Consider the following 24,027-nt stretch of genomic DNA (forward strand, 5'->3'; position numbering starts at 1 on the left):
GGTCTAATACAACATAGATGCTAAAGTCCTCAACAAAATACTAGCAAACTAAATTCTACAGCACATTAAAAGACTCATTCATGGATGGGAGGAAAATAGCAAACAGGAAGCAGGGCTAACATGCATCTCCCACTTGAACAGACAAAACAGTGTGTGGAGACTCATACCATGAACTTTTGTTCCAAGAACCACTGCAGGAACATACCAGGAAAACCAAAAGAATTCACAGATCCTTTGATGGTAGCAGAGCGCTGCTGCAAATTCCATGAGATGGGTGAGTTTCCAAAGTGAGAGAGGGTGAAAACCTGCCTCCAAACACACATTCCACTGGGGAATCTAAAAATCCAGATCATGGGAGAAGGATTTAACCCTGCCTAGTGCTGGAACAGATTTCAGGAACCGCAAGAAATATAAAGGTAAAAGCAGCAGTGGGGAAGGACCTTGTAGGCACTCAGAGTCTCCAGCTCAAGCCCAGGGAAGCCATCCCTAACTGCTAAGACCTCACAGGGGCTCTCAGGGAAGACAGCCAGGAGAATTAGGGAGGGGTCAAAGGGTGAAAGAAGTTTCCAACTGAATTTTGTAATAATTTTGACTGGGCACAAACATTCTTGAGCAGAATATAGGGGGTGAATGGGAACTGCTGCAAATATGAGCATAGGAACCATCAACATTGTGAACACAAAGAGAGAGGAGGGCCTGAAAGCTGTGCTTGCATTCTTAGCAAGGAAACTTATGGCCCAGGGCAGGTCTGAGCTCTGCGCACAGGCTGCCTGGATCTAAACTGTTAGCAGGGCACTGCAGAATCAAGATTGGCCTCACCAAATGCATGGGAGCTGAGTGAGTCCTTTCACTAATGGCTATACCCTAAATCCCTGGAGAACTATACTGCACAGCAGAGGCAGCCATAATCCCCTTGAACATAACCCCATTGGCCTGAGAACCATCCCCCTCAACCTCCACGGAAGCCTTTGCAAGCCCCATGCAAGAAGAGACTAAGTTCAGATCCACCTAATACCCTGCCCCAACGTGGTGGTATTTCCCAACCTGCCTGGTAACCAAATACAAAAGACATGAACTCTTGGGAGCTTTATGGCCCTGCCCATTACCTGAGAAAACAGAATACTTCCTCTGCCAACTTAGGGCAAGCTTATATCCCACTACTGCTAACACAGCTGGTGTTATCTTGAATGTGTTACCTCCTGACTGGAGGGCAATTATCTTATGCCATTACAGCAACTCATGACAGAATAACCCTGCTCCTAAGAAGGGGGAGAGCCCCACGTCAGGCAATCACCCCATGGGATAAAAGAATCTGAACAGCAGGACTTGAGTTCTAGATCTTTCTGCTAGTGGGTAGTTTCTCACAACAGAGACACAATGGCAATGCTGGGTACAGTAGGGAAAGTCTACACCTATACCCCAACAGGCAGGCAGCCTCTGTGATCATAAAAGGTCTTGGAGAAGGAGACCTTGTGCCCCCCCAGCACTCCACTGAAGACACAGTGGACTTCCCCCACAGGAATGCAGCCTAGAAGAATGTATAGACAGCCTTGCTGGAACAATCCAGGGTGAGTGTATCCCCATAACAGGAGCATACTCCAGGTTCAGGCCAGCAGACAGGCAGAGTCACAATTCCTCCCTACCTGGAAGATCAACATTCCTATACATGAAAAGATGTGTCTGTATGACCCAAGTAGCTGAAACACAAAGACAGGAGTGAAGCTATGAGGTGAATAACTTTCCTGCTGACCTGGCAGGGGGGCTGAGGTAGCTCTCACTCTTCACCCTGATAAAACCTCAGCAGATTTCACTGAGAGCTCCCCCAGCAACCCTCATCAAGGTTGGGATCTTGGCCCACAGTTGGGCATTATTAGGTTGATACAAAAGTAATTGAGGTTTTTGCCGTTGATGGGAAAAACCTCAATTACCTTTGCACCAGCCCTATCTTAGCCACAACTGGTGACTATCCAGGGATACTTTCCCTACTGGACTGAAGACTGAATCATCAATTTAGTAAATAAAACAATGGAAAAAATTAAGTAAATAAATAAATTGTATGCCATGAGAGAAGGAGATAACCTTCAAAAGATCCCTGCCATTCCAACTCCATAGGAGACAGTGAACTCACCCACACACCACGAATATAACTACTACAACCAGCATCAGGGAAAGCCAGCACACAAAGGTTCTCTTTATAACTAACTATCTCATACACAGTCTTCATCCCTACAAGCACAAAGAAGGTCACGAGTTTGAGACCAGCCTGGCCAACATGGCGAAGCCCCATCTCTAATAAAAATACAAAATTAGCCGTGTTTGGTGGCGCACACCTATAATCCCAGCTACTCAGGAGGCGGAGGCAGGAGAATCACTTAAACCCAGGAGGCAGAGGTTGCAGTAAGCACAGACCATGTCATTGCACTCCAGCCTGGGCCACAAGAGTGAAACTCCATCTCATAAATAAATAAATATTAAAGTCTGATACTTAAGAAGGAAAAGAAGAAATTTAAAATAAAAAAGCAGTCCAATCAAAAAAAGATTCAAGAACAATTTTAAGAAACAGTCTACATAAATGAGAAGAAACCAGAAAAGTAACTCTGGTAATGACAATACAGGGTTCTATAACACCCCCAAATAATCACACCAGCTCCCCAGCAGTGGATCCAAACCAAGAAGAAATCTCTGAATTGCCAGATAAAGAATTTAGAAGGCTGATTATGAAACTACTCAAGGAGATACCACAGAAAGGTGAAAAAGACCTTAGAGAACTTTTTTAAAAAAATACAGGATATGAATGAAACATTTTCCATAGAAATAGGTATCATAAAGAAAAACCAATCACAACTTCTGGAAATAAAAGACACGCTTAGTGAAAAACAAAATGCAGTGGAAATTTTCAAAAATAGACTAGAACCAGTAGAAGAAAGAATTTCAGAGCTCCAAGACAAGGTTTTCAAATTAACCCAATCAGAAAAAGACAAGGATAAAATAATCTTAAAAAATGAACAAAACTTCCAGTAAACTGAGGATTATGTTAAATGGCCAAATCTAAGAATAACTGGTCTTCCTGAGGAAGAAGAGAAATCAAAAAGTTAGGAAGACTCATTTGAAGGAATAATTGAGAAAAAATTTCCTGGTCTTGCTAGAGATCTAGACATCCAACTATAAGAAGCTCAAAGAACTTCTGGGAAATTCATCACAAAAAAGATAATCACCTAGACACACAGTCATCAGGTTATCTAAACTCAAGGCGAAGGAAAAAATCTTAAGAGCTGTGAGACAAAAGCATCAGGTAAACTATAAAGAAAAACCTATCAGACTAGCAGCAAATTTCCTAGCAGAAACTTTACAGCCAGAAGGAATTGGGGGTCCTATCTTTAACCTCCTTAAATAAAATAATTGTCAGCCAGTAATTTTATTTCCAGCAAACCTAAACTTCATAAATAAAGGAGAGATAAAGTTGTTTTCAGACAAAAAAAAAATATGCTGAGAATTCGCCACTACCAAGCCAGCACTACAAGAACTGCTAAAAGCAGTTCTAAATCTTGAAAGAAAACCTCGAAATACGCCCAAAATACAACCAACTGAAAGCATTAATCTCACAAGACCTATAAAACAATAACACAATTTAAAAAAAGGTATTCAGGCAACAACCAGCATGATAAATAAAACAGTACCTCATATCTCAATACTAACACTGATAGTAAATGGCCTAAATGCTCCACTTCAAAGATAAAGAATGGCAGAATGAATAAAAATCTACCAACCAAGTAATTGCTGAGACTCACTTAACACATAAGGACTCACATATACTTAAGGCAAAGGGGTGGAAAAAGATAGTCCATGCAAACGGACACCAAAAGTGAGCAGGAGTAGCTACTTTAAAATAACAACAGTTTAAAAAGACAAAGAGGGATATTATATAGTGATAAGAGGACTACTCCAACAGGAAAATATCACAGTCCTAAACACATACGTACCTAACACAGGAGCTCCACAATTCATAAAACAATTACTACTAGACCTAAGAAATGAGATAGACAGCAACACAATAATAGTAGGGGACTTCAATACTCCACTGACAGCACTAGACAGGTCATCAAGACAGAAAGTCAACAAAGAACCAGTGGATTTAAACTACATCCTAGAACAAATGGACTTAGATATTTATAGAACTTACTACCCCAAAACTGCAGAATATGCACTCTTTTCATCAGGACATGGAACATTCTTCAAGACAGACCACATGATAGGCCAAAAAACACTTCTGAATAAATTTAAGAAAATCAAAATCATATTAAGCATCCTTTCAGACCACTGTAGAATAAAACTGAAATCAACTCCAAAGGGAATCCTCAAAACTATACAAATACATGTAAATTAAATAATCTCCCATTGAATGATCTTTGGGCCAACAATGAAATCAAGATGGAAATTTAAAAAGTCTTTGACCTGAATAATAGTAACACAACTTATCAAAACCTCTGGGATACAGCAAAAATAGTGCTAAGAGGAAAGTTCATGGCATTAAATGCCTACATCAAGAAGTGTGAAAGAGCCCAAATATTGACAATCAAATATCACACCTCTAGGAACTGGAGAAACAAGGTCAAACTAAACCTAAAGCTAGAAGAAAAGAAATAACAAAATCAGACCAGGACTAAATAAAATTGAAACAAAAAAAATACAAGAGATAAATAAAACAAAGATCTGTTTATTTGAAAAAATTAAGAAAATTGATTGACCATTAGAGAGATTAAACAAAAGAAAAGAAGAGAGAATATCCAAATCAGCTCAAGTAGAAATGAAAAGAGAGATATTACAACTGACACCACAGAAATGCAAAAGATCATTGAAGGCTACTATGAACACTTTTGTGCACACAAACTAGAAAACCTAGAAGAGATGGATACATTCCTGGAAATAAACAACCCTCCTAGATTAAGTAAGGAAGAAGTAGAAACTGAACAGACCAGTAGCGAAATCGAAACAGTAGTTTACAAATTGCCAACAAAAACAGATTCCAGGACCAGATGGATTCACAGCTAAACTGTATCAGACACTCAAAGAGGAATTGGTACCAATCCTACTAAAACTATTACAAAAAAAAAAAGAAAGAAAGAAAGAGGGAGTCCTCCCTAGATCACTCTATGAAGCCAGTATCACCCAAATACCAAAACCAGGAAAGCACATAACAAAAAAAAAGAAAACTACAGACCAATATCCCTGATGAACACAGATGCAAAAATCCTCAACAAAATACTAGCTAGCTGAATCCCAACAGCATATCAAAAAGATAATACATCACAAGCAAGTGGGTTTCATACCAGTGATGCAGGGATGGTTTAACATACACAGGTCAGTAAATGTGATATATCACATAAACGGAATTAAAACTAAAAATCATAAGATCATCTCAATAGAAGCAGCAAAAGCATTTTAAAAAAATCCTGGCTCCCTTAGTGACAAAAACCTTCTGCAAAATTGGCATAGAAGGAACAGACCTCAAGGTAATAAAAGCCATTTATGACAAGCCCACAGCCAATATCATACTAAATGGGGAAAAATTGAGAGCATTCCCAATGAGAACTGAAACAAGACAAGGATAATCACTTTCACCACTTCTATTCAACATATTGGAAGTCTTAGCCAAAGAAATCATACAAAAGAAAGAAAGAAAGGACACTCAAATCGGAAAAGAGGAAGTCAAACCAGTGCTGTTCACCAATGATATGACAGTATACCTAGAAAATTCTAAGAACTCATCCAAGAAGCTCCTAGATCTAACAAATAATTCAGTAAAGTCCCAGGATACAAAATCAATGTACACAAATCAGTAGGACTGCTATACACCAACAATGACCAAGCTGAGAATCAAATCAATAATTCAATCCCTTTTACGACAGCTACAAAACAGAAACAAAAAATAAACAAACAAAAAAACCTCAGGAGGTGGAAGATCTCTACAAGAAAACTATACAACACTGCTGAAAGAAATTATAGATGACACAAACAAATAGAAACATGTCCCATGCTCATGGATGGATACAATCAATATTGTCAAAATGACCATACTGCCAAAAGTGATCTACGGATTCAATACAATTCACATCAAAATATCATCATCGTTCTCCACAGAACTAGAAGAAAACAATCCTTAAATTCATATGGAACCAAAAAAGAGCCCACGTAGCTGAAGTAATACTAAGCAAGAAGAACAAATCTGAAGGCATCATATTACCCAACTTCAAACTACACTGCAAACTAGGCTACAGTTACCAAAACATGGTATTGGTATAAAAGTAGGCACGTAGACCAATGGAACACAGTAGAGAACCAAGAAATAAAGCCAAATACTTACAGCCAATTGATCTTAGGTAAAGCAAATAAAAACAGAATGGGAAAAGCACACACACCCTGTTCAACAAATCATGTTGGAATAACTGGCAAGCCACATGTAGAAGAATGAAACTGGATCCTCATCTCTCACCTACACAAAAATCAACTCAAGATGGATCAAAGACTTAAATCTAAGACCTGAAACCATGAAAATCCCAGAAGATAACATCAGAAAAACTCTTCTAGACATTGGCTTAGGCAAAGAGTAGTTCATGACCAAGAATCCAAAAGCAAATGCAACAAAAACAAAAATAAATAGATGGGACCTAATTAAACTAAAAAGCTCCTACACAGCAAACAAAATAGCAGAGAAAACAGACAACTGACAGTGGGAGAAAATACTCACAAACTATGCATCTGACAAAGAACTAATATCCAGCATCTACAAGAAACTCAAACAAATCAGCAAAAAAAAGAAGAACAAATAATGGCATCAGAAAGTAGGCAAAGACCATGAAGAGACAATTCTTACAATATGCAAATGTCCAACAAACATGAAAAAATGCTTAACATCACTAATTATCAGAGAAATGGAAATTAAAACCACAATGCGATACCATCTTACTCCTGCAAGAATGGCCATAATTAAAAATCAAAAAATAACAGATGTTGGTGTGGATGTGGTGGCTGCTGATGGGAATGTAAGCTCGTACAACCACTATGGAAAACAGTATGGAGATTCCTTAAAGAACTGAAAGTAGAACTACTATTCAATCCAGCAATCCCACTACTGGGTATTTACCCACAGAAAAAAAGTCATTATATAAAAAAGTCACTTGCACATGCATGTTTACAGCAGCACAATTTGCAATTGTGAAAATATGTAACCAACCTAAATGCCCATCAACCAATGAGTGGATCAAGAAAATGTGGTATATATACAACCCGGAATACTATTCAGACATAAAAAGGAACAAAATAAGGGTATTTGCAGCAACCCAGATGAAGTTGGAGAACATTATCCCAAGTGAAGTAACTCAGGTATTGAAAACCAACTATCGTATGGTTTTACTAATAAGTGGGGGCTAAGCTATGATAATTCAAAGGCATAAAAATAAGACAATGCACATTGAGGACTTGGGAACACTGGGAGGGGTAAGGGACAAAATACTGCACGTTGGAGACAGTGTAAACTGCTCAGGTGACAGGTGCACCAAAATCTCAGAAATCACTACTAAAGAACTCATCCATTTAACCTAAAACCACCTGTTCCTGAAAAACTATTAAAATGTTTTAAAATGGGCAAAATATCTCAACAGATACTTCATCAAAGATACACAGATGGCAAATAAGCATATGAAAAGATGCTTCACATCATGTCACTGGAGAATTACAAATTAAAACAATAATAAGATATCACTACATACCTACTAGCAGGGTGAAAATCCGAAACATTGATGATGGTAAATGCTGGGGAGAACATGGAGCAACAGGAAGTCTCATTCATTGCTAGTAGGAATGCAAAATGGTACAACCACTTAGAAGGGTAGCTTGACAGCACTATTCACAATAGCAAAGATACAGAATCAACCCAAATGTTCACCAATAACAGATTGGATTTAAAAAAAATGGTACATATACACCATGGAATACTATGCAGCCGTAAAAAGGAATGAGATCATGTCTTTTGCACGAATATGGATGGAGCTGTAGGCTATTATCCTTAGCAAGTAAACGCAGGAACAGAAAACCAAATATTGCATGTTCTCACTTATAAGTGGGAGCTAAATGATGAGAACTTACAAACACAAAGAAACCACAGACACCGGGGTCTCCTTGAGGGTAGTGGGTGGGAGCAAAGAGGGGAGCAGAAAAGATAACTATTGGGTAATGAGCTTAATAGCTGGGTGATGAAATAATCTGCACAATAAATGCCCATGATATGAGTCTACCTGCGTAACGAACCTTCACATGTACACCTGAACCTAAAACAGAAGTTGAACAAAGAAGTCAATAAATAAATAAAAGTAAAAGGCTCATTCACCATGATCAGTAAGATTTATCCCAGAGATGCAAGGACGGTTCAACATATCCAAATCAATAAACATGATACACCACATTAATAGAATGAAAGACAAAAACAACACGATCATTTTAATGAATGCAGAAAAAGCATCTGACAAACTTCAACATCCTTTTGTGATAAAAACTCTCAACAAATTAATTATACAAGGTATGTACCGCAACATAATAAAAGCCATATATGATAAGGCCACAACTAATATACCCAATGGCGAAAAGTTAAAAGCATTTCCTCTAAGATCAGGAACAAGACTCTTGCCACTTCTATTTAACATAGCACTGGAAGTTCTAGTCAAAGCAATTAGGCAAGAGAAAGAAATGAAAGGCATACAAATTGGAAAAGAAGAAGTAAAATTGTCTCTTTTCCCAGATTACATGATATTATACATAGAAGATCTTAAATATGCCACCAAAAAGTTGTTAGAACTAATAAATAAACTCAGGGAATTGCAGCACACAAAGTCAACATACAAAAAAGCAGTTATATTTCGATACACTATTGAAGATGATCTACCCAAAAAAGAAAGAAAGCAATCCCATTTAAAACAACATCAGAAAGAATAAAACACTTAAGAATAAACTTAACCGAAGAGGTGAAAGAGCTGTATATTGAAAACTATCAAACCATAATGAACAAAAATGAAGATACAAATGTCAAGATATCCTGTGTTCATGAATTGGAAGAATTAATGTTGTTAAAATATCCATACTACCCAAAGCAATCCACAGATTCAATTCTAATGGCATTTTTCACAGACACAGAAAAAATAAACAATTGCAAAATTTGTATGGAATCACAAAAGACTCTGAATAGCCAAAGTAGGTGTACAACCAAAGCAAATGAAATCAGCAATTGCAAAGATACCTGCACTCCCATGTTCATTGCAGGATTTATTCACAATAGCCAAAACATGAAAACAACCTAAGTGTCTAACCTAAGTGTCTGCCAACAGATCAATGGATGAAGAAATTGTGGTGTATACACACACACACACACACACACACACACACAACGGGTTATTATTCAACCATAAAAAAAGAAAAAAATCCTGTTATTTGCAACAACATGGATAACCCTCAAGGGTATTATGCTAAGTAAAGTAAGTCAGACAAAGAAAGACAAACTCTGTATGATTTTATCTGTACGTGGAATCTTAAGAAGTTGAACTTACTGAACTAGAGAACAGAATGGCAGTTACCAGGGGCAAAGGTGAAGGAAAGGGGAGAGGTTGGGAGGTTGGCCAAAGGGCACAAACTTTCAATGATAAGATAGGTAAGTTCAAGGGATACAATACACAGCATGGTGAAGTGATACATATAAACTAATTTGATTCTGGTAATCATTCCACAAAATATATGTATATCAAATCATCACACTGTACACCTTAAAATCAAACAATTTTATTTGTCAGTTATACCTCAATAAAGCTGGGGAAAAAAAGAAAAAAAAAATACATAAACCCAGAGGGTCTTATAGCTACCTGTTCCCCAGGTACATCTTGAATTTACCGTTCCCTAGAACTTCTTAATAGCTAAAATCATAAATTCAGCAAGTTTTTTTCTGAGTACAACCTCCTATAATTACAGTTTCAATTTCCTTACTGATCTACTTCAGTTCTTACAGGTAAAGTTACCTACCTTAGAAGACGTTTAGTGAGAATTAAATGAAATAATGTGTATCAACAGCTTAGCACAGTACCTGATACACAGTAAGTCCTCAAGAAATCATAGACAAATTTTGTTTTTTTTGTTTGTTTGTTTTTGTTTTTTTTTTTTTTGAGACGGAGTCTGGCTCTGTCGCCCAGGCTGGAGTGCAGTGGCCGGATCTCAGCTCACCACAAGCTCCGCCTCCCGGGTTTACGCCATTCTCCTACCTCAGCCTCCCGAGTAGCTGGGACTACAGGCGCCGCCACCACGCCCGGCTAGTTTTTTGTATTTTTTAGTAGAGACGGGGTTTCACCGTGTTAGCCAGGATGGTCTCGATCTCCTGACCTCGTGATCCGCCCGTCTCGGCCTCCCAAAGTGCTGGGATTACAGGCTTGAGCCACCGCGCCCGGCCTACAAATTTTGATTTTAAGTATTCTATTACAAACAAATTATCTGCCAATATCCAAATTGTCCTCAAACTCACTCTCAACCTCTGGCATTAAATGAAACTTGGCTTTTACTTGACACTACTATTATATATTCCTCCCAATCCACTTAATTGAAGGCCAGACCTCCAGCAATTCCCCCTGATTTCAGAAGATCTGAGAGATCAGCATAGTCCTTGCTTCTCAAGCACCATGATCTCCACAAATCTTAGCCATTTCTAACACAATTACCCTACCTTGCAATTATTAGAAATTGTTTCACCTTCGAGATCCTAAATGCTTGAAATTTCCCTCATTAAAATAGAATGCTCTTTCAATTCTCCTACTCTTTTTGAACTAGATCTTCTTTCTCACTATGGCCATAAATCTTCTAGTACCCTAGTCCATCACTTCAATCTTCTTTGTTTGTCTCCTTATCCAGAGTAGATGACTATTATTTGGATAAATTCCCTAGATCTTCTAACATTCTCACCTTGACAACACTCAGCACTTGAGCAACCCACTGTCTCCTCTTCCCCTATGCTGTGAGCACTGCTGGAGAAAATCACTACTAGAGCCAACATTAGCCGGGCCCTCACTTCTCAGCAATTATTAATATTTTATTCAATGTCTACTGATACTTTACTGAATTCCTACAACACCTTTTCCAAGCCTATCCCATTCTTAAACTCCTAAAGGCGCATTTTACTCTCTCAGCAGATGACCTTACACCCAGAAGATACAGACCTCCAATGTGAGCTCCCTCCTTGACCTCCTTCGTTCTTCAAAATCACTTTGTATCTTCACCTTCTATCTTGACCAACTCTGGCCTTTGAAGCAAAGTGTGTCTCCTCTTTGCCAAGGTTAATCCCTCCACTTGTTCTCTTGATTTTACCACTGTCTTACAAAGTATGGTTAAGAGTCCAGGTTCAGGACTTAAACCATGTGATTTCAGATCCAGCTCTACCACTTTACTCCTGTATGACCTCGGAGTTACTCAACCTTTTTAAGCTTCTGTTTCCCTACCTGCAAAAAGTGATTAATAACAGTTCCTACTCATAAGGCCAATGTGAAACATAAATGAGAGAATCCACATAAAGTGCTTAGCAAAATTCCTAGCACGTAGTCAATATTCAATAACATAATAGCTGTAAATACTATTACCTTTCCCTCTAGATACCTCCTGGTACATTTTCCCTTGTCTCCAAAGTAGCTCAAGTCTTCTGTCTCCTGTTTTGTTTTTAGTTTTGTTTTTTTTTTTTTTAATTAAAAGACACCTTTTCTGGAATTTGCTACCCTCATTCCAAGATTTCGTTCCTTTCTTTCACCACCAAAGAGTAATGTATAACTCCTTTCCAGAGGAAGCATGGAGGAGTGGAAAGACTTTGGGGATAAATATACTGTTTGAACCTAGTTCTTCCACTTAGTGGTTGTATGGCCTGGAGCAAGCAGCTTTTCTAACCCTCCGTTTTTTCATCTGTAAAATGGATATATTACCCATTTCTTAGGGTCATCAAGAGGATTAAACTAAAATAATATATGTAAATCATCTGGCCAAAGTAGGTGCTAAATGAATGCCAGTTCTCCATTCCTTATTCTTTTCTTAACCCCTTACAATCTTGGTTGTTCCTCTACCACTCTATTTATCTCTTTAGCTCACTTCAGCTCTTATTAGCATGGTTTTGAATAATCTGACTCCTCTAAACCTTAATTTTCATCTGTAAAATGGTAATAATACCCACCACATAAAGCTGTCTTGAGAATTAGTGAATTAACACATGTAACGTGTTTTAGCATAGTGCCTGGCCTGGAGTAAGCACTTAATAAATGATAACTGCAGCAACTTATTAACGGTGAAATCAAAGGACTGTTCAACTCTCTTCTCTAAGTTTCAATGACAACACACTATTCTGGTTTGCTTTTTGCCACTGACCATTCCTTCTGTCTGTGGACCTTCTCCACGAAGCCTTTCTTTACTCTCTTCAAACCAAGTGTGAGCTCTCTCTCTTTTTGAGCCTCAGAGCACTCTGTACTTCTCTTGAGGTAAGAAACTCCCCTTACTCTTAATCACAGTCATTTGTGTTATATGTGTTATATCTCCACCACTTAATCTCTTTTGTCCTCATTGCCTGGCACTTTATTCATGTAGAACATGTTGACTACCTAATACACATCAGACTTGTGCCAGGTACTACGGATACAAAATATAATTACTGTCTTCAAGGAACTTAAAGTTTAGGTAGCTAGAACAGACAAGTAAGTAGTCTGTATGTGCAGTGAAATAAATGCTTGGTTAAGAGTGTGCCCAGAGTCCTCTGGGAGCACAAACAAGTGTTATTTAAAATAGACTGGCGAGGACCGGGCGCGGTGGCTCACGCCTGTAATCCCAGTACTTTAAGAGGCCCAGGAGGGTGTATCATGAGGTCGGGAGTTCGAGACCTGCCTGACCAACATGGTGAAACTCCATCTCTACTAAAAAATAAAAAAATTAGCCGGGCATGGTGGCGCGCGCCTGTAGTCCCAGCTACTCAGGAGGCTGTGGCAGGGAATCACTTGAACCCGGGGGGAGCGGGGGGCAGGGAGGTTGCAGTGAGCCGAGATCGCGCCACTGCACTTAAGTCTGGGAGACAGAGCAAGACTCCGTCTCAAAAATAAAAAATAAAATAAAATAGACTGGGGAGATCAAGGACACTGTTAGACAGGCATTTTTGTGTTTTGCCTATGGGGAGGCTATATACAAATATCTGTTGAATTAAAGAATGAACTATAAATGCAACTAGATAAACATGGGAAAAGGCACTTTAGGCCCAGAGAGAGCACGTAAAAAAGCAAGGAGGGGTGAAGCAAGTAGCTCAGCATCGACAGGAGGAGGGTTCCTGAGTGACAAGAGATAAGGCTGGAAAGTCTAGGTAAAATCAGGTGTTCTAGACATAAGAGTATGACCTGACCCCAGAGGGGAGATGATGACATGCCCATACAGTTTTGTAAATGGGGGGTGGGGGGGGGTGGGGGTGGGGAGGCAAAAAATCAAATTTGCATTTTGGTAGATGTACTCTGGCAACACAGAAAACGGATTACATGAGAGCCAGGCTTGAGGCAGCAAGTTAGGTAGGAGGTTGTTGAAAGAACTCAGATAAGTATGAGAAACAGAACTGCAGACGCTGCCGACTTAAACTTCAGCGAAACTGAATTATTCATATTGTATCTCCTGCAAGCCTAACAGAATGTTTTACACTTAAAACCCGCTACATAAATACCTGTAGACTACCATTATTAAACACTACTTAGGGAACTGCAGCAAGCAGCCAGCTGAGTCACTCACTGTACACGGATTCCCAAGTAAAGGCATCTTTTCCAAGCGTAAAACTCGAAAGAAACAGGTTATTCGAGCACAGAGAGCAACAACACTACTTGTAAACCAGCGCACTGCTGAGAGACTATGGGACCTCTCTATCCTGGTCAGTTTCACCCCAAATGTTTCAACAAAGTCCTTCCATAGGGTCATGAGGCCTTGCCCTGTGCGCCGAGACAAATGCCCAGGATTTTTTTTTCTCTCTCTTTTTTGCAGCTCAAGACCGAAACATCTACTGCGGCTCGTCGCCTGGCCAACCATTTTCACCCAGCCGTTTCCCAGTTTTGTATTGTGCCACTGTGTAAATCGACAACCGAAGGGGATTGAGGAAGCAGTGTCCCAGGCTGATAAAACCCGAATGGGGAAAGGCAGGTGTCTTGAGGCTTCAAACAATAAAGATTGTAATTATGTCAAAACCCACCTCCACCCCGCCCCTTGCTCCGGGGCTCCTTCAGAAGTTAGTAGGATCCCTTTTACAGTTACCGGGATGCTATCGGCAACCACAGAAATTAAGCAAGTTCGTTTTCGCTTACCCTGATGGCCGCCATGTCCACGACCCTTTCCGCCAAGGTTTTCAGACGGAGAGCGGAGAGGGACAAATCAGTTCGACTAGGCTCCCCTTCCGACAGCCCCGCCCCGTTACGCCCGTTGCCTGCCAGTTACCGCCTTTTCTCCGCCCTCCTCCGGCGGCCGTGGCAACTGCTGTTGCCAGCCAGTTACCGCCTTTTCTCCGCCCTCCTCCAGCGGCCTTGGCAACTGCTGCAGTTTTGGTCGGCTGTCTTCCGGAGAAACTCTTCACCCTTGTGGTTGCCCCTCCCAGTCCCAGATAAAGCCTTTCAGAATATTATCCATAGTCTAGGTGGGAGTTATTTTCCTGGGTGCAGAACTTTTAATTATTTTGTTTCAGGCATATGTGATAATGTCTACATAAGGACTTAATACCCACGTGTAGCTGCTTTAATAATTAATTATATAGTCAGAAAAAGAAGTTATTACCTCTGCGAAACATGAGTAAGTTCATTCATTCTAAAACTATGTCACGGAGAGCTTACTCTATGCCAGGCAGTTGTTCGGAGCACAGACAAAACATAGTGGCTTCCTCATAGAGCTTATGATTCCAGGAGTAAAAGAGACAAATGCTGTGAAGGAAAATAAAACAGTGTGGGAATGAGGTGGGAGTTCACTGGTTTATATAAATGAGAGAAAGACTCTCTGATAAGCTCATTTGATAGAAGTCCTGAAGGAATTTAGAGAAGAGGGTTGCATACGGAAGGAACAGCAATGAAAAAGGCCAGTGAGGCTGGAGCAATAATTTCAGAGGTAGCGAAGTAATGCAGCGTAAGGGCTTTCGTGCTGCCAAAATAAATTTGGATTTTATGCTGAATAAGATGGGAAATCATTGCAGGATTTTGAGCAAAGGTGTGATGTGATCTAATTTACATTTTTAAAGGATGATTTTGGTACTATCAGGAGAATATACTAAGGGTATATTGCCGTATTCACAACAGGAGCAAGGTCTTCCGTAGGCCTGCATGAAGGATTCTGAGGAAAGAGGATGCTCATAATATGCCCATTAACAGTCCCAATATTAATTCATGTATTCATTCATTCAGTCAACAAATATTTATTAAGTACAAACTATATACTAGGCATTAGTTGATACCTATCACATTTCATACCGAAAACAGATCCTTTTTTAACAGAACTATCCTGTAAATGACAAAATTGTTTTAAGAAATAATGATGAAATGAAACTAATAATACTGGCTGCAAAAGAAACATTGAATGACTATTTTCTTTTATTGAACTTAATATAAACATATACATACATATATATGCCAATATAAAAATAAAATGCAAAATAAATAGTACAGAACCAAAAAGGAAAAAAAATGGATCAAGGTGTTTTAATTGCATTTTCAAAGGAAAAAAACTTATATCTACATGGTGGTCTACCACAGGAATAATATTACAGTTTCTGGTTTTGAGCCTTAACTTCTGTATATTTGTCAATAACTTCATCCAAATTTAACATTTCTGCATATTAAATAAATAGTATACCTAGATTTGTCAAGCTAACTTTGTTCGTAACTGATTGATGCACACGTTTTATTGATTTTAATATGTCAGGTTTATTTCACAATAATCAACAGGCAAATAGGAAAAGTCTTAAAATTGTGAATAAGCTTAGAATAAATTTATAACAATTTTATTTCCCAAAAATTTTAGGAATTTCAATAACACCCATGTTTTGTTGTTGTAGTTGTTGTTGCTTCTTTTCCAACTTTAACTTTTATTTTGGGTTTGGGTACGTGTGCAGATTTGTTATACAGGAAAATTGCATGTCAAGTGGGTTTGACATACAGATTATTTCCTCAGCCAGGTAATAAGCATAGCACTTGATAGGTAGTTTTTCAATTCCTTCCACCTTCCACCATTAAGTAGGCACCAGTGTCTATTGTTTCCATCTTTGTGTCTATGCATACTCATCATTTAGTTCCCACTTATAAGTCAGAACCTGCAGTATTTGGTTTTCTGTTCCAGCATTAGTTCCCTGAGGATGATGGCCTCCAGCTCCACCCATGGTGCTGCCAAGGATATGATCTCATTCTTTTTTATGTTTTTTATGGCTGCGTAGTATTCCATGGTGTATATGTATCACATTTTCTTTAGCCAGTCTACTATTGATGGTCGTTTAGGTTGAGTCAATATCTTTGCTAGTGAGAATAGTGCTGTGATGAACAGACCCATGCGTGTGTCTTTATAGTAGAATGACTTATATTACTTTGGGTACATACCCAATAATGGACTCCCTATTCAATAAATGGTGCTGGGAAAACTGGCAAGCCATAGGCAGAAGACTGAAACTGGACCCCTTCCTTATACCATAATAAAAGATTAACTCAAGATGGATTAAAGACTTAAATGTAAAACCCAAAACTATAAAAACCCTTTAAGACAACCTAGGCAATGCCATTCTGGACATAGGAACTAGCAAAGATTTCGTGATGAAGATACCAAAACCATTGCAACAAAAGCAAAAACTGACAAATGGGATCCAATAAAACTAAAGAACTTCTGCACAGCAAAAGAAACTATCAATAAACAGCATACAGAATGGGAGAAAATAATATCCAGCTTCTGTAAGGAACTTAAACAAATTTATAAGAAAATCAAACAACCCCATTAAAAAGTGGGCAAAGGACATGAACAGACACTTCTCAAAAGAAGATATACATGCAGCCAACAATCATATGAAAAACAGCTCAATATCAGTGATCATTAGAGAAATGTAAATCAAAACCACAATGAGATACCATCTCACACCAGTCAGAATGGCTATTATTAAAAAGTCAAAAAATAACAGATGCTGGTGAGGTTGCAGAGAAAAGGGTACACTAATACACTGTTGCTGGGAGTGTAAATTAGTTCAACAATTATGGAAAGCAGTGTGGCAATTCCTTAAAGAGCTAGAAACAGAAATGCCATTCAACTCAGCAATCCCATTACTGAGTAAAAACACAAAAGAATATAAATTGTTCTATCATGAAGACACATGCACACATATGTTTATTGCAGCACTATTCCCAATAACAAAGACATGGAATCAACTTAAATGTACAATCACTGTGGACTGGGTAAAGAAAATATGATACATATATGCCATGAAATACTACACAGCCAAAAAAAGAATGACATCATGTCCTTTGAAGCAACAAGGATGGAGCTGGAGGCCTTTATTCTTAAACTAATGCAGGAACAGAAAACCAAATATCACATGCTCTCACTTGTAAGTGGGAGCTAAATGATGAGAGCATGTGAACACAAAGAGGGGAACAACAGACATTGGAGCCCACTTGAGGGTAGAGGGTGAGAGGAAGGAGAAGTTCAGAAAAATAACTATTTGGTGCTAGGCTTAGTACCTGGGTGATGAAATAATCTGTACAACAAACCCATATAACACAACTTTACCTATATAACAAATCTGCACATGTACCTCAGAACCTAAAAGTTTTTTTAAAAAGTAAATAAATAAATAAAAACAATATTAACTTTTTCAATCCCCAAAATAGAAAAAAATTCATAATTCCCTTACACTCATCTTTTCCTATATGAACAATCAAGAATAAATCAGTGGAATGCATTCAATGCTTTTATAACCTTATCCACAAATATGCAAGCTTATGATTGGCATGTTTTTTTCAACTAAATTCTTTGACTTTACATAAGAATGATCTATAGGACACGGAACTATTGCGTATGAGAATAAAAAGAAGTATGATTCTCAGAATATGTATATGTGATGTCACAATTAGTGGCAGAAATATTTAAAAAGTCAGAAAAAATACATATTGGGCTTGAGGTAATGAACAACACAGACACAATCCCTGGTCCCAGGGAGCTTAAGTTTATTTTGACTAAGACAGTAAATAAATTAAGAGTATTTTAAATGCTGATAAGTACTATAGAGAGTAACTATAGTATTTAGTCTCTGGTTTGGGGTGAAAGTTACTTTAGATTGGGAATACCTCTTGAAGGAGCAGATGTTTCAGCAGAGTCTTGAGTAAAAAGTGGGTCTACTCATGTTAATATCTGAGCACTCCAAGCAGAAGGAACAACTAATGCAAAGACTGTTAGGTGAGAATAAACTTACTGGAGCACCATGAGTAAGGCAGAAAGTGATACAAGAGTCTGGCAGGAACCAGATCTATATAAAGAATTTGGATTTTCTTTTAGCTTATTTATTCTTAAATATTATTTGATTTATTATTGTAAGTTTACCAATTGTCCACTAATTGCTTTGGGCACAAAAGGCAGTTTTGTATAATGGAGAGTATTAGCATCGAAATAAGATCTTGGCCTCTAAAGGCAGAAGCTTGAAGGAGTTGAGCTAGACCAGATGTTCCAAAAGTTAGTGTACTTGGGCATCACTGGGATAATTTTATAAAATGAGAATTCCTGGATCTCACCCTTGGCTATTGGTATTTATTAGTTCTGATGTAGGGGCATGTCTGAAGAGTACCCCAAGTGTTTGTAATATGGGCATTACCTGGGCCACATATTGAGAAACAAATCAAGTCCACTTATATGGACTACATAACTTACAATGGTATGTTATTTCTAGCTCTGACATCCTAGGATCATGTAAGGGCTCTTATGTAATGGTATTTGGTGATCCTGGGCAACAACAGTATTCTTGTAGACACATGAAATCCTCCTCTCCAGTGACTTTTATTTTCACTTTACCTCAGCCATCCACAACAATGGCCATAATTTTGACTCTGTTATCGCTAAGAAAACCACATTACCTCTGAAATTTTAAATTCAAACATTATTTTTTCGGACTTTGACTATTTTCCCTTGAGCTCTTTGACCCACACATTTTATTGGCTTCCTCGAGCTCTCTAGACCTTAATGTCTATATTAGCTCTCTTTGGCTACACAACACTTTACCCCAAATTTAGCAATAACAACAACAACAAAAAAACACATGTATTGTCTCACAGTTTCTGTGGGTCAAGAGTTCTGAAGTGGTTTAGCTGGATGATTTTACTCATCTCTCATGAGGTTGTAGTCAAGATATCAGCCAGAGCTGCAGTTATCAGAAGGCTTGATTGGGGTTTAAGGATCCACTTCCAAAATGACTCATTCGCTTTGGTGGTTGTTGACAGGAACCTTCAGATATGCCATGTGAATCACTCCATAAGGTTGTGTGAGTGTCCTCATAGAACTCATAGAGCTAGTAGGCTCTAGCTTTAAATGGAGGAATACCAAAGACTTTAAATACATGTTTTAAAGCCACCATCACATCTCCTTTTTCACTATCTGTTAGTCCCTTCTGGCCTCATTTTATTTTCTCACCAGCCTAGACCTTGTGGTACATCTCTTCAACCGCTTCTTTGCCAATAAACTCATCTACCCAGTCTCACTGGAAAAGTTTCATTTTACTCTTTGAAAAAACCCCACATTGAGTATAAATATACCTGACTTTAGGCAGCTAAATCTCCTCTTCTCTATCATGGCTATGTTATTTTATTATTTTTTATTTTTTATTTGTATAAATTTAGGGGGTACAAGTACAGTTTTTATACATGGATATATTGTGTAGTGGTGAAGTCTGCGCTTTTGGTGTAACTATTACCCAAATAGTAGACGTTGTATCCATTAAGTATTTTCTCATCCCTCACACCCCTCCCACCTCCCACACCTCTGAGTCTCCAATGTTTATTATCCCACACTCTACGTCCATGTGTGCTCATTATTTAGCTCCTATTTATAAGTGAGATCATGTGATATTTGACTTTCTGTTTCTAAATTATTTCATTTAAGATAATGGCCTCCAGTTCCATCCATGTTACTGCAAAAGACATGATTTTGTTCTTTTTTATGGCTGATTAGTATCTTAGTATCTGCCCACTTCAGCCTCCCAAAGTGCTGGGACTATAAGCATGAGCCACTGCACTTGGCCTAATTTTTTTTATCTTTTGAAATAATCAACTTTTTGTTTAATAGATTCTTTGTATTTTTTTATAAACAGCCTTTATTTTATATTTATTTTTTATTATACTTTATTTTCTGGAGTACATGTGCAGAATGTACAGGTTTGTTACATAGGTATACATGTGCCGTGGTGGTTTGCTGCACCCATCAACCTATCATCAACATTAGGTATTTCTCCTAATGCTATCCATCCCCTAGCCTGCCAACCCCCAACAGGCCCCAGTGTGTGATGTTCCCCTCCCTGTGTCTATGTGTTCTCGTTGTTCAACTCCCACTTATGAGCGAGAACCTACAGTGTTTGGTTTTCCGTTCTTGTGTTAGTTTGCTGAGAATGATGGTTTCCAGCTTCATCCATGTCCCTGCAAAGGACAATAACTCATCCTTTTTTATGACTGCATGGTATTCCATGGTGTCTATGTGCCACATTTTCTTTATCCAGTCTATCATTGATGGACATTTGGGTTGGTTCCAAGTCTTTGCTATTGTGAACAGTGCCACAACAAACATACGTGTGCATGTGTCTTTATAGTAGAATGATTTATAATCCACTGGGTATATACCCAGAAAGGGGATTGCTGGGTCAAATGGTATTTCTAGTTCCAGATCCTTGAGGAATCACCACACTGTCTTCCCCAATGGTTGAACTAATTTACACTCCCACCAACAGTGAAAAAGCATTCCTATTTTTTCACATCCTCTCCAGCATACGTTGTTTCCTGACTTTTTAATGATTGCCATTCTAACTGGTGTGAGATGGTATCACATTGTGGTTTTGATTTGCATTTCTCTAATGACCAGTGATGATGAGCATTTTTTCTTATGTTTGTTGGCTACATAAATGTCTTCTTTTGAGAAGTGTCTGTTCATATCCTTCACCCACTTTTTGTTGGGTTGTTGGTTTTTTTTTTTTAATTTTAAATTTGTTTAAGTTCTTTGTAGATCCTGGATATTAGCCCTTCATCAGATGGATAGATTACAAAATTTTTCCAATTCTGTTATCTTTTGAAATAATGCACTTTTTGTTTAATTGATTATTTGTATTTTTTGTCCTCAATTTCATTTAGGTCTTCTTAGATCTTTGTTATTTCTTTTCTTTTGCTAGCTTTATGTTTGGTTCTTACTTTTCTAGTTCCTTGAGGTGTGACATTAGGTTGTTAAATTGTGTTCTGAGTTTTTTGATGTAGGCATTTAGCACTACAAACTTTTCTCTTAGCAGTGTTTTTACTGTATCCCAGGGATTTTAGTATGTTGTGTCTCCATTTTCATTTGTTTCCAAAATGTTTAAAGTTATTATCTTAATTTCATCATTGATCCAAATATTATTCAGTAGTGTGTGGTTTAATTTCTATGTATTTTTTCAAGAATTCCTCTTGGAATTGATTTGTAGTTTTATTCTACTTTTGTCCAAGAAGATACTAGATATGATTTCAATTTTTAAAAATGTATTGAGACTTCTTTTGTGGCCTAATACATAGTTTGTTTTGGAGCACAGTCTATGTGCTGATGATAAGAATGTATATTCTGTTGTTGTTGGATAGAATGTTGTATAAATATCTATTAGATCAATTTTGGTCTAAAGTCCAATTTAAGTAGTGTTTTCTTGTTGATTTTCTGCCTTGATAAGCTATATAGTGCTGTCAGTGGAGTGCTCAATTCCCCCATTATTCTTATTTTGCTTTCCATCTTTATTAGTAGGTCTAGTAATATTTGTATTATGAATCTGGGTGCTCCAGGATTGGGTGCAGATAGATGCAGGATTTTTATATCTTCTTATTAGTTGAATCCATCAATCATTATATAATCACTTTTCTTTGACCTTTTTTACTGTTGATTGAAATTCTGTTTTATCTTAGATAAGTATAGCTACTCTTGTTTGTGTGTGTGTGTGTGTTCTTTTTTTTTTTTTTTTTTTTTTTGAGAAGGAGTCTCACTCTGTCACCCAGACTGGAGTGCAGTGGCACAATCTTGGCTCACCTCAGCCTTCGCCTCCCAAGTTCAAGTGATTCTCCTGCCTCAGCCTCCTGAGTAGCTGGGATTATAGGCACATGCCACCATGCCTGGAATACATATATATATTTGTATTTTTAGTAGAGACGGGGTTTCACCATGTTGGCCAGGCTGGGTTCAAACTCCTAATCTCAAGTGATTCACCTGCCCTAGCCTCCCAAAGTGCTGGAATTACAGGCATGAGCCACAACACCTGGCCTCCTGTTTGCTTTATGGTTTCTGTTTCCATGGAATATCATTTTTCCACCTCTTTACTTTCAGTCTATGTGTCTTTAAGAGTGAGTTTCTTGTAAGTAGGGTATAGTTAACCCATGTTTTTTATCCATTCTGCAATCTGTGTCATTTGAATGGAGCATTTAATCCATTTCTGTTAAAAGTTAATATTGATATATGAGGTTTTGTTCCTGTCATAATATTGTTATCTAGTTGCTTTGTAAATTCTTTGTTTCTTTTTTTCTCTGTCTTTTTGTGATTTGGTGGAGTTCCGTCATGTTGCCATTTTCTTTCTTTCTCATTCTTATTTGTGTGATTGTTTTATAAAATCTGTGAGTTTTATACTTTCATGGGATTTTAGGATGGTGAATATCGATCTTTTGTTTCCATGTTTAGAACTCCTTTGCCTATTTTTGTTAGGACTAGTCTAAAGGTGTCAAATTCTGTCAGTGTTTGCTTGACTGGGAAAGACTTTATTTTTCCTTAATTTATGAAGCTCTTCTCGGAGGATACAAAATTTGAGTTTGCCATTTTCTTTTTTAATTTAACCACTCTTGATGATAGAATCCCACTCCATTCTGGCTCATAGAGTTTCTGTTAAGAAGTCTGCTATTAGTCTAGTGGGGTATCACTTATAGATGACTAGACACTTTAGCTGATTTTAGGTTAGTTTCCTTGATGATCTTAGTCTGATGCCTGTATGTCATGGTGAGGTCCTTCTTGCAATGTATTTACTGAGCTTCTTGTATCAGGATATCTATATCTTTTGCTAGACTAGGAAGTTTTCCTCAGTTATTTCCTGAAATTAGTTTTCCAAACTTTTTGCTCTTGCTCTTTCTTCTTCTGTGTGAATATCTTTAATTCATAGGTTAAGTCATTTTGCATAATTCTATACTTCTCAAAGGCTTTGTTCATTTTTTTAAATTCTTTTTTCTTTTTGTCTGACTGGATTAATTTGAAAGACCCGTCTTCAAGTTCTAAGAGGATTTCTTCTGCTTTGTCAAGTGTATTGTTGAAACTTTCAACTATATGTTTAATTATTTCAATGAATTTTTCATTTCTAGAAGTTCTATTGGCTTTAAAAAAAAATCTATCTCTTTGATGTATTTCTCATTCATATCCTGAATTGATTTTCTTATTTTTTTTGTATTGGTTTTCAGATTTCTCTTGTATCTCATTGACCTTCTTTACAATCTGTATTTTTAATTCGTTATCTGCCATTTTGAAGATTTCTCTTTGGTTAAGATCCATTGCTAGAGAATTACTGTGTTCCTTCAAGGGTATCATTGCATCTTGGCTCTTTTTTAAAATGTCTAGTATTATTGCACTGATTCCTTTGCATCTGAAGTAACAATCATTTCTCATTTTTGAGTTTACTTTTATTAGGGTAGGACTTTTTTCTTCAGGATGTGTTTATGATGTATGGCTTGTAGGGTCATTTGTCTTTGATTATGGGTGCAT

The 24,027-nt window shown here is 37.8% G+C and overlaps 1 protein-coding gene across 5 annotated transcripts in view; it reads right to left on the reverse strand.

The window, feature by feature from the left end:
- The window catches only part of APOOL (apolipoprotein O like), an 87,718-nt gene extending 73,233 nt beyond the window's left edge, over nucleotides 1–14,485 (reverse strand). For 2 of the 5 annotated variants that reach the window (XM_037989481.2, XM_073013541.1), the window contains exons 1-2: nucleotides 14,379–14,456; nucleotides 7,767–7,848 (exon numbers count right to left, since the gene is read on the reverse strand). Coding sequence is in view for 2 of the 5 variants with exons in the window: in XM_007992179.3 (XP_007990370.1) it covers nucleotides 14,379–14,393 (15 nt within the window). In the remaining 3 variants the exon portion in view is untranslated. The other 3 variants (XM_007992179.3, XM_073013543.1, XM_073013542.1) reach the window with 2 other exon arrangements.
- Nucleotides 14,486–24,027: the final 9,542 nt, after the last annotated feature.

Source organism: Chlorocebus sabaeus, chromosome X, assembly GCF_047675955.1.
Source record: "Chlorocebus sabaeus isolate Y175 chromosome X, mChlSab1.0.hap1, whole genome shotgun sequence".
In the NCBI taxonomy this organism is placed as follows: Eukaryota; Metazoa; Chordata; class Mammalia; order Primates; family Cercopithecidae; genus Chlorocebus; species Chlorocebus sabaeus.